Genomic DNA, 12,999 nt, shown 5'->3' with positions numbered 1-12,999 from the left:
ATGGGAAATGAGAGGTTACAGGGCTAGGGTAGGGGGTAGGACTGGGTGGGATACTCTTCAGAGGGTTGGTGCTGACCCGATGGGCCAAATGGCCTGCTTTCGCACTATGATTCTGTCTTCTGAATGGTTCATCAATGATTATAGCAGTGAGATGAAGCCACCCATAAGCCAATCAATAGTTTTATTTTAAAATATTTGACTGCACAATAGTTTTGCAGGAACAAAAACAAAGTTGCTGGAAAAGCTCAGCAGGTCTGGCAGCAACTGTGAAGGAGAAACCAGAGTTAACGTTTTGGGTCCGGTGACCCTCAGAACTGATTAGTTTTGCAATAATTTTGCAGCTTGTTCTAACAGAAAAAATAATAGGCCCTACAGCACAAGTATCTGAGCTTGATATTACAAACATTAACTGTTCACAGTCTCTCACTGTTAACAGACTCTTCTACCCCTCCCTGAATCTTTCTGTCCCCAACTCCCAAATTTAGACATCTATGGAATGTTGAAACCAGCACAAGGCAGATGCAGTTATAATTTACGTTTTGCAAATTTCTTTGGAAATTCCTTTCGAATCCTCAGACATACTCTCTCTTTTAAACTCATTCTCTCCCTGCTGCTAGCCACCCAGCACTATCTTTCAGGAAAAAATATTTAGAGATGGTTTCCACATCGCATGAAGAACAGATATGTATTGATCAGAGCAATAATTCAATGGTGCAACACTTCCTTGCAACTCTTGCACAAAATTTCAACAAGTAGAGATGCTCTCCTTCTGGAAGTTGTTTGAAGTATGAACATTTGTTGTGTAATAGAGATTTGAACAATGAACATGAGAATTGCTTTGTTTGATTATGATACTCATTTTATATTGCCTTTGGAGCAGTATTCCATGTAGCTAATTGAAACTTGAATAAAGTATTCAAAATATGTGGTGACTCTGAAGTTTATCTTCTGTAAACTGCAGATTCAAAGACGTATATATTCTTGCGCCAGTGACATCATCTGAAATTGAACAGAGCTTTTTAAAAGTTAAAATTTGCTGTAATAATGCAAATACTAAGTAGTTTTCAACTCTCTTTGCAGGCTGCCATGGACATACCAGGTCTAAGTCAACAGGAATACTATCCATATGTGTATTACAAGATTGACTGCAATCTGCTTGAATTCAAATAGATACTAATACAATTTTCTCAAGCCACTTTGGCTTGTAGAATATGGGTTACAGTAGTAATGGACAGATGCCTGCTTGTCCCTTAATCTTCTTTAAGTCTGGGTTAACTGGTGTTTGCTTACTCAGTCCTCAATTAGGTGCAGTCCTGTGATCTGTCTGCTGCTGTTTCCTTTAAAAACATGTATTGATGTACTTTTTTTTTGCCAATCAGGTATTGAATTTATGTGCTGCAATAATCTGGATCTATATTTATGAAACAAATTAATTATTTAAAAACAAAAAAAAACTCATTTGTGAAGTGCTGTGTGGTAAACTGCATTGGTGTCAATATTTCTGAAAGACCTTGTTTACAACTGTATATTAATAGTGCAAAAGAGTTTGTATCATTTCACCTATTTACCTGTGTTTGATACATAGAATTTTAAATAGTCACTGGTCGTAACCAATCGTGTTTATTGAAAAATGTGTAATGTACAGGGTCTGTACTAATGTTTTAAACATGACTCCAATGTGTAAAAACTCTCTACATTCATGATTTATCATGCTGAAAAAATATGGAATAAATGGAAAAGCCATGAGAACCAAGTCTCTTTCAATGTTGAGTAATTTTATAACTTTAAACAAAGGTGGTTCATACAGAAATGTTCTGTTTAAATATCAGCTAAATTTATTTAGCATTGCATATCATATAATTTATGATCACTGGTTTAAGTGACAGAACTCTAGTGCAAGCAGAACTTGAATATTACTGCTTTATCATTTGCAAATTGTTCTTGCTGAGCAATTAGAACTCTTCTTGGGTAAAGGAAATAACCTTACATAATGACATTTCTACAAGCATTGTCTTTGAGATATCAATTTTAGTTTGGCTCTACACGTGCAAACCCAAAACTGTTTGGAATTCTGCAGGTCTTATTTGTGTTAATTAGGCCAAATAGTTTCAATCCTCACCAAAGGTTCACTAGCTTGGCTCCTCGGATGAGAAGGTTGTTGAGGGTCTGAGTAATTTTGTCTTATGGACTGCACAGTTTAGAAGAATTGAAACATAAAAAATTCCAAAAGGGCTTGAAAGATCTTAAGGATCATTTCCTTGGCTGGGGAACCTAGAACACTGGGGACACAATCTCGGGATATGGAAGTAATCTTTTAACTGAGAAAATTCTTCATTCCAATGGCAGTGAATCTCTGGAATTCCTTAACCCAAAGATGTTCTGGATGTTCTATTATTTTATTTTCACAAGATTGAGAAAGATTTTTGGTGTCTTAGGGAATTGATGGATTATGGGGAAGAGGCCGGAAAGTGGAGTTGAGAAGATCAGTGATGATCACATTGAGCAGCAGAGCACACTCGAGGGTCACGTGGACTGCTCCTATTCCTTGTTCTGATACACATTGATGGGAGATGGGAATAGATTATTCTTGCCTGTAATGTTAAAATAAATGTGCTACTACACTAACTTGTCTCTTGTGAAATACATACTTGCACCTTTCACCATTTTCCTTACCATTCCCTCTACATGCCTTTGCCTTTTGTTCTGTAATTCTCCCTCTGTAGCTGCAACATCTTGATACTTTTTTTCCATTGTTCTTAGCAAGTTGTGTCTTGCCAGTGCTATTTTTATCTGTTTGCCATCCTTGCAGTAGTGCAGAGAAGCTGCATTAAAAAGCATATGCCGGGACCCTTATTCTAGTAAATGTTGATGTTAATTTGATCTAAACAATTCCTTAACATTAAATTGTTCTCCACGTAATTAATCTGTTATTGTTAGTTCAGTTGGATGAACTTTGGCTCAGAGTTTTGAGTTAAAGATCCACTGTGGAGTCTTGGGTAATCCAGGACAATACTGTGTGTAGCACTCTAGGAATGCTTCATTGTTAGAAGTGGCATCTGGATGATATATTAAACTGAGGCCCTGTTTGCCTCCTTGGGTGGATGTAAAAAGATCCCATGGCACTATTCGAAGAGGAGCGTAACCACCAGTGGCTTGGCAAATACTTACCTTTCAATCAACGTCTCAAAATTATCTCAAAGCAAAATACTGCAGAAGGCTGGAAATCAGATATAAAACAGAAAAGCTGGAAGAGGCTAACCATGTCTATGGTGAAATACTTGCAAATTTTGCAAAAATAGGTCAACTCTGCTGAGAGTAAAGCTAACAAGACACAAAAAAGACTTGGGGTTGGAGGATATTGTTCATACTGAGAAATTGTTGAAATCCTTGATGGTCCTCAACTGTAAAGTTCTTAAGTGGAAAATGAGGTGCTGTTCCTTTAATTTGCATTGAGTTTCACTGGAACATTGCAACAACCTAGGCTGGAAATATTATCATGCTGCTAACATTGGAACACATGCTCCCTACATTAAGGTAAATTCAACTTTAAATTTTAAAAACCTATGTTGGTAATGGTCCTTTTGAAAACACAAACCAGCAGTGTTTGTAGTTATTTAATTTTCTAACTGCTCACTCTTTATTACTGTAAGCTAAACAACAAAGAATGACCCAGAGACTTTAAAACAATGGACCTCATGTTTTAAAAGGAGATTTGGGAAATAACTTCTTTTGTCTATTTGTGCTGTTCCATTTGTCTTTTCTCACCTCTTTTGCTACTTCACTCATTTCACTCCTGATCCTAGGCTCAGTGGTTAGGGGCGACACGGTGGCAGGGACCCAGGTTCAATTTCACCCTCTGGCGACTATATGGAGTTTGCACCTTCTTCCCCATTTGTGTGGGTTTGCTCCGGGTGCTCCAGTTTCCTCCCACTGTCCAAAGATGTGCAGGTAAGGTGGATTGGCTATGCTAAATTGCCCATCGTGCTCAAGGATATGCAGACTAGGTGAGTTAGCCATGGGAAATGTAGAGTTACAAGGATAGAGTAGAAGGGTGGGTCTAGATGGCAAGCTTTTCGGAGTGTTGATGTGGACTCAATGGGCTGAATGGCCTGCTTCTGCACCGTAGGGTTCTTTAGTTATACAATCCTCATTCTACTTGATTTAAATAATAGTTTTAAATGGCTGCCACAAACAAGTGAAAGTAACTTAGTGCAGATGTAAGAGTCATGATTATAGCAAGCCTGCTAATACACTATATACACATGAATTTCTCCAAATGTTCTATTTTCATAAGACAACAAAAAGCACTGCTATTCAAATTCATTTGCAGATACAAATGATACACTGTCAGCCCTTTTGCTCTGTATTGACAATAAGTACCACTAAAGGTCCCCTAATCTCAATTTCCTGCATTTGGCCCATATCCTTGAATGTTATGATATTAGGAATGCTCCTCCAAATATTTTTGAAGGTTGTAAGGTTTCCCAGGCAGTACATTCCAGATTGCCACCACCCTCTGAGTGGAACAAGTTTGTTTTCCCAAATCCCCTGTGGATCTCCTGCCCCTTGCCCTAAAATGCCATGGGTGGCACTTTGGCTCAGTGGTTAGCACTGCTGCCTCACAGAGCCGGGGACCTGGGTTCGATTCCAACCTTGGGCAACTGTGGAATTTGCACATTCTCCCTGTTTCTGCATGGGCTTCCTTCCACTGTCCAAAGATGCGTAGGTTAGGTGGATTGGCTGTGCTAAATTGTCCATAGTGTCCAGGAGTGTGTATGTCTGCGTGGGTTTCCTCCGAGTGCTCCGGTTTCCTCCCACAGTCCAAAGATATGCAGGCTAGGTGGATTGGCCATGCTAAATTGCCCATAGTGTTCAGGGATTTGTACATTCGATGGGTTATAATGGGATGGGTTTGGGTGTGTGCTCTGAGTGTCGGTGTGGACTTGTTGGGCTGAAGGGCCTGTTTCCTCACTGTAGGGATTCTGTCATCTATGATTCTATGTTAGGTGGATTAGCCATGGGACATGCAGAGTTTCTGGGATAGGGTGAGGGGGTTGGGTCTGGGTTGGATACTCTTCGGATGGTCGGTGTGGACCAATGGGATATATGATTATTCTATGCCCTCTCGACTGACGTCTCAACCAAGGGGAACAGCTGCTGTCTATTTACCCTGCCCATACCCCTCATAATCTTATACAGCTTAACCCCTGTTCCCCCCTCAGTCTTGTCTACTGAAACAATCCAAGTCTATCTTATCTCTCTCTTATAGCTCAATTTCTCCAACCCCTACTATCCAACCCCTTCCATTGCCATCATGTCCTTCCTCTAGTGAGGTGACCAGAACTGTATACAGTACTTCAGCTGTGGCATAACCAACACTCTGTACAAGTTCAACATTACCTCCTTGCTCTTATAATCTATGCCATGGCTGATGAAAGCAAATGTCCCACCTGCCACTTTAACTATGAATTTGGGGATCAGTGAGTGATTATACCAAGATGCCTCTGTTCCTCTAAGCTACCCAGTGCCCTGCCACTCCCTCATCATGTTTCTTCTTCCACTTATTGGGGTTAAATGCCATCCGCCCATCTGACTAATCCATTTATATCTTCCTGTAATCTACAACCGTTTTCTTTACTATTAGCCACTCCACCAATCTTGGTGTCATCTGCAGATTTACTTAACATTCCTGCCAAATTTTCACACATCGTTTTGTTTATAACAAATAACGGCCTCATACTAGTCCTTGTACACCACTGGACACTTGCCTCTAGTCATTCAAACAGCCTTCTACCACTACCCTTTGTGTCCTATGACTAAACCAGTTTCTGATCCATCTTGCTAAATTTTCCTCAATTTCATGTGCTTTAACCTTCTCAATCAGTCTCCCAGGTGGGACCTTGTCAAAATCTTTGCTAAAATCCATATAAACTTCATCAACTGAACTTCCCTCATCCACACACTTAAACACATTTTCAAAAAATTCCAACCAATTTGTAAGGCTTCCTCCCTCTGACAAAGCCATGCTGACCATCCCTAGTTAAGCCCTGCATTCTCAAGTAGGTATTAATTCACTCCCTCAGAATTTTCTCCAATAGTTTCCCTACCACTGATGTGAGACTCATCGATCTGTAATTTCCTGATTCATCTCTACCACCCTTCATGAAAAGTGGAACCACATTAGCCATCCTTCAGTCCTCTGGTGCTTCCCTGGTGGTAGAGAGAAATTAAAAATTTGTGTCTGAGCCCCTGCAATTTCCTGCCTTGCCTCCTATGGTAGCCTGAGGTGCATTCCATCTGGGCTAGGGTATTTGTTTTTAAGCCCCACAGAATCTCCAATACCTCCCAATTTCCTAAGTCAAGCTGTGTAAGTTCGTCACAGCCCTTTTCCTGAATTCTGTACCAATGTTCTCCTTTTCCAGTGTGAAGACCAATGAGAAATATTCATTTACCACCCTTCCAATATCCTACGGCTACCATGGGGGGTTGCCCCTTTGATCCCTAATGGGCTCTACCTGTGACCTGCTTCACCTCTTCCCTTTAACGTGTTCAGAAAACGTTCTAGGATTCTGCGTAAGTCCTTTTTCACGCTCTCCTCTTTACCCTTTGAATTGCTTTAAGTGCCCCCCTGGATCTCCTCTAGGGCACCCTCACTCTCACCAAACACTTGCCTGGCTTCTTTCCTCAGAATCAGATCCAGCACTGCACTGTCCTTAGTTGGGCCTGATTTGATATTGATACAAAAAGCTCCCCTGTTGGGAAAGTTGAAATCCCCTAATATTATTACCTGATTATTACTCTTAAACCCCTCTGAATTGTCTACAAATTTGTTCCTCTATTTCCCCCTGATTCTTTGGGGCCTATATACACTCCCAGAAAAGTTGCCACCCCCTTAACATTCCTACATTCTACTGACAAAGCTTCATTTGAGGACCCTTCCAAGATACCATCTCTCATTATTGCAGTAATTGACTTCTTGATTAATAGTGCTACACCACCACCCTTTTTACACCCTCCTCTGTCTCACCTAAAGATCCTATACCCTGGAATGCTGAGTTGCCAGGCCAGCCCTTCACTCAACCATGTTTCTGTGATGGCAACACTATCATACTTCCATGTGTCAATCCATGCCATTATCTCATCATTCTTACCTATTCCTCTCCTTGCATTAGAGTAAGGGCCATCCAGCCTTGCCTTTCTCTCTCTTGACACTCAACATAGCTGAACTCACTGTGACATGCTAACTTTGCTGTAGCATGATGTGTCTTTGACATGTACATGGTCAACAAAGAAAAGTTATTCATGAACAAAACTAAATTTTATTCTGAGATAACAAGGTGTAGAGCTGGATGAACACAGCAGGCCAAGCAGCATCAGAGGAGCAGGAAGGCTAACGTTTCGGGCCTAGACCGTTCTTCAGAAATGTTATTCTGTCCTACTTTCATCAGTCTTTGCACATGCATTTCATCCAAAGCGTTCATATCTTTTAATTACATGCATGAAAGTTATGTTTGTCTGCTTTCTCCTGGTTCCTGGAATGATGTTCCTTCTCTGGGACTATTTTTTTAATATTAAGTGCTTGATCAAAGCAAGACATTTCTATTTCAAATTCACTGTCTCTGCTGTGTTGATGACCTCTAGAGTATGTCCAGCTGTTATTGCTTTTGTCGATTGTGAGATTTAAGTGAGAGTTGCATTTCTGCAACCCAGTTCCACTGCAATTCTTTGTGATTCACACTCTAGCACATAGACAAGAAATTTGACAATAGCTCCTGAATATATTATTCATTCATGCATTCATATTGTAGCACAAGTTTCATATCTATTGCTTGTTGCATCTGTTACAGCTCTCACCTTACCAGGATCTGGGAAAAGTCCTTTTACTGTCAGTACTTGACCTATGTTGTTGCCTTTAGGTGTGTTCAGTTGAATCTTTTTCTCCTGTTTCTTTCATATCATGATTTTTCTTCTGTAATGATTGCCTCTTCTGCTTTGACTTGCTTACAATCAGCTTTCAGCTTCTCAAAGAACTTGATCTTCCCATCTCACCTTGGTGCATTGTTTGACAGGGATTATGTGTGTGAGAGAGGGGGATAGTGTTTAACAGCATTGTGAATGTACGGTTTAGTTCTGTGCTCTGGGCATACATTGGGACTTTATGCACACTATGCACATGCACTGTGTGCATGGCCAAGACATTCATGTACACTGCAAGGTCCTTATTCTCACTGCACATGATCTGGTGGTGGGATGGCCAGAGGATGGGGAAGTGGAGGAGTGAGAGTCAGGCTGGAGGTCTGCCCTGTGGACAGGATGGATTTGCCCTGGAATGAGGGACTGAAGGACTTCCTGGTATAGGGGCAGAGCTGGAGGATGCCTTCCTATAGTGATGGGGTAATGGGTGACTCCCTCACCAATGGCTTGTGGATGGGGTACTCCCTGACCCACCTAGCAGGGCTGGAGCAATCCCAGGGAGGTAATACCCTTGGACCAGTAATCCAGATATTCTGGCTAATACTCTCTGACATGGTTTTCAATTTCACAATGGCAGATTGAAATCTGCATTGTCTGAAAATAAAATCTGGAATTAAGAAGCTAATGGTGACAATGTAACCTCAGGTTCACTAATGCCATTTACAAAAGGAAATCTTGTAGGTGTATGATTTTCTGAGACTGGGCTGGAGGACTCTCCATGGAGGGAGAATGGCTGGAGGAACCAGGGGTAAGGCTGGTGATTCAGTGGGCAGGGCATGAGGACTTTCTTTTGAAGGCAGGTGGGCAGGAGGACCTGTGGTGGGTCTGGAGGACAATCCTTGCAGATAGGGCTGGAAGACGTCCTTGTGAATTGTGCTGGACTTAAGTAATGAAAACAGGTCTGGAGGAACAGAGAGTGGGGCTAAGGGAATAGCCTGAGGAGGGGGCAGAGCTGGAGGGCTATGGGACCTCCAGGACATGCCTATGGTCTGCCAGCTCTATTCCCTGCTCCTCCAGAGCTGACCACTTCCACAGAGGAGTCCTCCAGCTTTAACCCTGATCCTCTTGCCCGGCCTCCTCCAAAGAGGTGTCCTCCACACTCTGCCCCTTCAAGGAAGAGATAGTGAGGTGGCTGGAGGTTTGAGGATGGCAGAGGGCTGGAGGGAAGGAGTGGGAAAACAAGACGATCGGAGGGGAGGGAAGGAGGATTGGCGTGTATGACTTGAGGGGAGGTGGAGAAATAGAGGGTATGAAGTGAAGGGTGAGGAGTGGATGGATAATGGTAGGAATGGATGAGGGGTGGAGTGGAGGTCGGAGGGGGAGGAGTGTAAAGACTGGATCCTTTATTCTGTATTTTTGATTGTGGATTGAAATGGAAATAAACTCGTTTGATTGTTGAAGGATTGCTACACTTTTTAAAAGCAAGTTGCCTGACACTCAATGTAAGTGCCGTTTACTCTTTTGTTTGTTTAAGCCGTGGGGAATGGCCAGTTGCAGGCAAAGTGGAACCAGGAGGTTGTGTATGAATGGAGCTTTGGCTGGTAACAAGAAGCTAATTTGTGCTCTAGTGACCAGTTTCCAATGGCAAAGACCTAGTGCCTGTCTACCTGCCAATTACTATATGATTTGCTCCCAAGTAACTAAACAGCTTGGGGTGTGAATGTTTAGGACAAAAGCCATCAGACCTCATGAGATGAAGAAGCTTTTGCAAGCTGTGGCTATTAATTAATATGTCAGAGAACTTTACAAGTGTGAACCAGCCACCCTGTGCCTGCGAAAAACAAGTGATGGTTCCTGGAGAAAGCAGGTCGGAAGCAAAATTCTGATCGTCATAAGAATCACTTCAGCAAACTCTGTGGACAGTGACCACTGAACTGTCTTCTCAGTCTTTCCCTCTGCTCATAATACACTTCTTTTGTTTCTGTCTGTTCTTTATGTGCTGCCTTTTTGGTCTTCCATCTGTCCGTAACACCCATTCTTTTATTTCTTTGTGCCTGTCTGCGTTTGTTGAGGGGGAGTTTATAAGCAGGTTAGTTTTCACTCTAAGTTTTATGTTGACAGTTCATAATTGTTTATCTGAAGTTAGAATCTATTTATTTGCAATAAATAATAATTCTTGTGAAGTACAGAAACCTGGGTCGTGCTTTCTGTTAACCTGAGTCTAAAGAAATTAGATAAATTGGGGAATTCTGTGAACCTTTTAAAAATCTTTAACTTTTGTGATGAATAGCAGGGCTTGATCTGCAATGTGCTAAAGTGCAGCTTTATTTGAGATGGTGTGACCTGGGCAATGGTTATTAGGAGAATTTGGTGTAGATTTGCTTTTGTTTCCTGGTGTATTGCAGTCTGGGGCAAAATCTGGAAGCATTGGTTGTAGTGAAACTGGTGTGAAATGCCTTTCCCTACTGCTCTATCGCAAGCATAAGTTACCACCCTCAGGGGAGATCATCAAGACATTGTTATTTTCTTGTAGTTTTATTGTTAGTAAGTAAATTCAAAAAGAACAACATCCTCAGCACCAAAGGTCATTCCCACAACTTTAATCCTTGCAATGTGGAGTGTGACTTTAAAGCACCAAATCAGCAAATGGTGGACCTCTTGTATTCTCCACATTTGATAATGGAAGAGTTAATACCATCACACCAGCTATAAACTGCAAATCATTATTTATACAAAAAATAAGGCAGCAAGAATAGATTGGATTTTACCTGATAGATAAAATGAAGGGACAAAAAAGTGAAACTTTGCTAACTCCCCTATTAATACCAAATCTGGATCAGTAACCTTAATGTGATATAATGCCGTATGAACTATTTCCTTTCCATATACCTTTTCAGTGACTTGCCATTTGATTTATACAATTCTCCTGTGTTTTATCATGGATTGTAGATGAATGAATGACTAGATACACCAACTTAACCTAGCTTTACTAGTACTAACTGGGGATGTGATTTTTACTTTCCAGACTGATTTCTGTATAATTAAAATATTTTCCTTAGTGAGCATAATATTCGACTGTCATAATTATGCATTTAAATGTCAAACCAGCAAAATACATGGTTTTCTGGTTGTGTAAATACTGACCAAACAACACTGATAATGTCAAGTTAGCTCTGCTGTTTGGTACATCTGTTGCTGCTTTGTGGTTGCGCAGTGAAACCACTAAGTGGAGTCAAAATCGGCCAATGAAATTGTTCAGCATTTCCTCAGAATGATTCCAAGGCTCACTCAGTTTCTCACTGCGAGCAGGATACAGATTTATCTGTCTCTTGTCTAACTCATATGGCAGAGTAGGGGAAACCCTAGGAAAATGGAGCCTGTGCAGGAGTGGAGGTGGATGAATTCCTGGGTGAGTAGGACACCTGCTTAGGCCACAGGGTCATTTCAATGGACCTGCTAATTCTGAAGCACTTCAATAGCCAGTCACCTTGCAAACTTGTTCCTTTCCTTAATCCTGTCACTGCCTTTTACTACACCATACCCACTGATAACCTATTCCTCAATTCTATCACAAAACAAAAAAATTCTCTATGTACGCTCAGTACCTTTGTCTTTAAGCTGTACTTTGAATGAAACCATGTAGTATTCTTGGTTCCATTCCCATTAAAACCTTGCGTGATTCAAATGAAACAAAAAAAAAGTATTCCATTTATATTGCTTCTTCCACAACCACGAGGCTTTCCAAATTGCTATACAGTCAATGCAGGGTGGTCACTAATGTAGGAAATGCAACAGCCAGTTTGCACACTGTAAGATCTCACAACAGCAATTTGAATATAAACAAGTAATCAATTCACTACTTATGAAGAAGTTATACTGGACTTGAAAGGTTAACTCTATTTCTCTGTTTACAGGAGCTGCTCCAGCATTCTCTGTTTTTGTTTCAGATTTCCAGCATCCAACGTATTTTGCTTTTAATCCAATTTTTCTGTAGGGCTGATCGTTAGCTAAATATTAGCTAGATACCCCAGCTGTTCTTTGATTTAGTGGCATGGAATCTTTTACGTCCACCCGAGAGGGTAGATGGAGTCTTGGTTGATTGTTTTTTTTGAAAGAGGGCACCTCAAACAGTGCACTACTGGTCAGTCACCCTTTGTTCTTAACTGGTGAGAATTGAAGTTGAAACATTCTGACTCAGAAAGAGACAAGTGTCTGATCAAGAAACAGCTGACGCAATTCTGTTTCTTTTTAGTCCAGTGGTTATCCCTTAAATAGGACATGGTGCATCTTAAAAAGTCTAACACTACCACTGAACAAACGCTCTCTGATTTTTGGGTTCTACCCTCTTGTTCTGAGCTCCCCCAGCAAAGGAAACAGCTTCTCACCATCTACCCTAACAGATCTCTAAACACAAAGTATCGGATGGACTAAGATTATGCATACATCAGTACAAACATTGAGCTCTACTGGTTTGTTGCCACAGTTACAAATTTGAGAGCAAACCAAGTTATATATTTAAAATATATTAATGTTGAGGTGTCTCAATTTGTTTCCAAGGTTACAGGCCCAAAACTGACAGCAGGCTATGTACATCAAACCTATTCATACTGTTTTGGCTGCATTTGACTAGCTATTTTTGATTCTAAGCATCAATTATCCAATCTTAGAGCTTTTGAAACAACACCCTGGAAATATATAATAGGTCGGTCAGCATCAGTGTCTGCTTGTGACATTTCCAGTTTTATTTTAGATTTTCAGCATTTGCAGCTTTTCAACTTTCTAGCCTATGCTCAGGGTGGGGGAGCTGAAGTTCCAGCTGTCTGGAATTATGCCAATGGCTAAAAAAAAGATTCTCCTGCATCTTTACATCTGCCAGACTGCACATTACCACCAGAGGGTGCTGCTGGAGCATGGAAAAGACTGACTTGCCTACTCCAAGATTTCTATTTTCTCCAAAGTAGCCATTACTTATTTTTATTTTAATTAACTATTAGATGTACTAAGCATCTTTTATGTGATTGATTACTTATAAAGTTTACTTTATAAAATCTTAGTCCATCTGATACTTTGTGTTTTAAGATTTGT

General features: G+C 40.8%; 1 protein-coding gene across 1 annotated transcript in view; it reads left to right on the top strand.

The window, feature by feature from the left end:
* The window catches only part of LOC109929332 (V-type proton ATPase subunit C 1-A), a 66,234-nt gene extending 63,609 nt beyond the window's left edge, over positions 1–2,625 (top strand). The window contains exon 13 of the mRNA XM_020529014.2: positions 1,081–2,625. Within this exon, the coding sequence (XP_020384603.1) occupies positions 1,081–1,170 (90 nt within the window). The 3' untranslated portion in view covers positions 1,171–2,625. The remainder of the gene's footprint in view (positions 1–1,080) is intronic.
* Positions 2,626–12,999: the final 10,374 nt, after the last annotated feature.

The sequence above is a fragment of the Rhincodon typus genome, chromosome 4 (genome assembly GCF_021869965.1).
Source record: "Rhincodon typus isolate 14 chromosome 4, sRhiTyp1.1, whole genome shotgun sequence".
In the NCBI taxonomy this organism is placed as follows: domain Eukaryota; kingdom Metazoa; phylum Chordata; class Chondrichthyes; order Orectolobiformes; family Rhincodontidae; genus Rhincodon; species Rhincodon typus.
This window is presented reverse-complemented; position numbering and strand designations above follow the sequence as displayed.